Source organism: Mandrillus leucophaeus, unplaced genomic scaffold, assembly GCF_000951045.1.
Source record: "Mandrillus leucophaeus isolate KB7577 unplaced genomic scaffold, Mleu.le_1.0 Scaffold68, whole genome shotgun sequence".
In the NCBI taxonomy this organism is placed as follows: Eukaryota; Metazoa; Chordata; class Mammalia; order Primates; family Cercopithecidae; genus Mandrillus; species Mandrillus leucophaeus.
Genome location: NW_012107363.1, coordinates 2,591,395 through 2,593,373, shown reverse-complemented (window position 1 = coordinate 2,593,373; position 1,979 = coordinate 2,591,395). Strand labels below are relative to the sequence as shown.

At 44.5% G+C, this 1,979-nt stretch overlaps 1 protein-coding gene across 2 annotated transcripts in view; it reads left to right on the top strand.

The window, feature by feature from the left end:
* Window positions 1–1,979, top strand: part of AFAP1 (actin filament associated protein 1) — a 137,083-nt gene that overhangs the window by 84,429 nt on the left and 50,675 nt on the right. For both annotated transcript variants that reach the window (XM_012002172.1, XM_012002171.1), the window contains one exon: window positions 950–1,095. In XM_012002172.1, the coding sequence (XP_011857562.1) occupies window positions 950–1,095 (146 nt within the window). The remainder of the gene's footprint in view (window positions 1–949; window positions 1,096–1,979) is intronic.

Here is a 1,979-nt window from a genome sequence, read left to right as displayed (position 1 = left end):
GAGAATTGCTTGAGCCCGGGAGTTCGAGACCAGCCTGGGCAAGATGGCGAGGCCCTGTCTCTACAAATAAAAAATAAAAAAAATTGGCTGGGCTTGGTGGTGCGCACCTGTAGTCCCAGCTGCTTGGGAGGCTTAGGCAGGAGGATTGCTTGAGCCCAGGAGTTGGAGGTTGCCGTGAGCTATGATCATACCACTGCACTCCAGCCTGGGTGACAGAGCGAGACCTTGTCTCAGAGGGGGGCAAAAAAAAAGGATGACTTAAAAATTGAACGAACATAATCTTAAAGACCTACTTCAGACTTGCAAATTAAGCAGACCAAATGGAGGAGGTATGAGACATCTTAAAAAATGGTGTGTCCAAAGCAGCCCAGTGATTTCAGAGCATCGTTCCCCCATGGAAACACAATTGATATCAAAGGAAATTAGTTTTTTTATATCATCTAATCAAGAAACTAAATGACCATTTCAGGCCCATGTAGGGGGGCTCACTCAGGACTCCTGGATAAAAATGTTTGAGACCAGTAAGGGCCTAGCGCTTGGTCGCGCTTTCCAAGTCAGGCAGCAGCAGCTGGGACGTGCTCCTTCTCCTGGTCAGGCGGTGTCGCCAGAGGTTCCTCAGCAAGTTCCTTCAGCTGGAATGTAATTAATCCCATTAATTTTCGTGTCTTACACCTAGTGCCTTTCCCTATGATAATTGGAAGGCATTTTAGGACCTCAGAGTTTCATTCACCTTTGGTATAATTGGGATGCCGCTTCCTAAGTTAAGACCTGCTGTGAATGTGACGTTAATCCCATCGCTCAGCCAGTGGCTGCGTCTTCCTTCTCGTTTCTTCTTAGGGACATCACGTTCCATCGCCTTTCCTATTATGTGGTCTCTTTCTTGGACGCATTTACGAAAATATAAAAATCTTTAGTTAAATACAGCCTACCTTTTTTCCCACTTCCACAGGCATCTTCCTCTGAGGACATGGGCAGGTGGATTGGGATTTTACTCGCAGAGACGGGGTCGTCCACAGACCCAGGGGCCCTGCACTATGACTACATCGATGTGGAGATGTCTGCCAGTGTCATTCAGACAGCCAAACAAACCTTCTGGTAAGACCCACTGCCGTGTGAAATGGCACCACAGTTCAATACTTGTCTTTTCGCTGACTTAGTTTCACTTAGTTTTTGTGTGAGGATATAGTCTCCGAAGAAAAACTAAAGGCTTTCCCTTTTGCATTATCTTAATCCAAATTTTGCAGCAATGTTTTTGTCATGTCAACCCACTGGGTTTTCTATTCGCGCAGCGTGTGGCAAACTTGCATAAAGCACTAGATAGTAAATATTTTTGGTTTTGTGGGCCAGACGATTCCTGTTAATATCCACTCAGCTCCCTTTGCAGCCAGACACCGTACGTGAATGATGGGTGTGTCTGTGTTCTAATAAAACTTTATTTGTGAAAACAGGCAGTGGCCTGGATTTGGCCCATGGTTTGCTGACCCCTGTATTAGATGAATGGTTCTATGAAGCAGAAATGATTCTACATATTGCCGTAATGAGGACTGAGTTTTCAAAGCTATCCATCAAGTACTTTGTAAATTTAAATTGTGATTTAAAAAAAAAAAATGCTGCAATCATGTATAAAAACGTCCTTTTGAACGGTGAATATTTCTTTAACTAATGGTGGCAGAAATATTTATAGCAGCAGTTCTTGGTATGGTCCAGAGACCGCCTGGGGATATTCCAGACCCTTTCTGGCAGTCTGCAGAGTTAAATTATTTTCATAAGACATTGTTTCCGTCTCCCACCGTTTGGACATCTGCATTAGTGACCATTGGCTGGCAGCTTCGCACCAACAGTCGTCCTTCTCTGTATTAATAATCATTGTCACTGCCAGTGTAAATAGTCAAAGAATTTTACCATTTGCGATAGTAAAAGAAAATGCTGGGCTGGGCGCGGTGGCTCACGCCTGTAATCCCAGCACTTTGGGAGGCCGA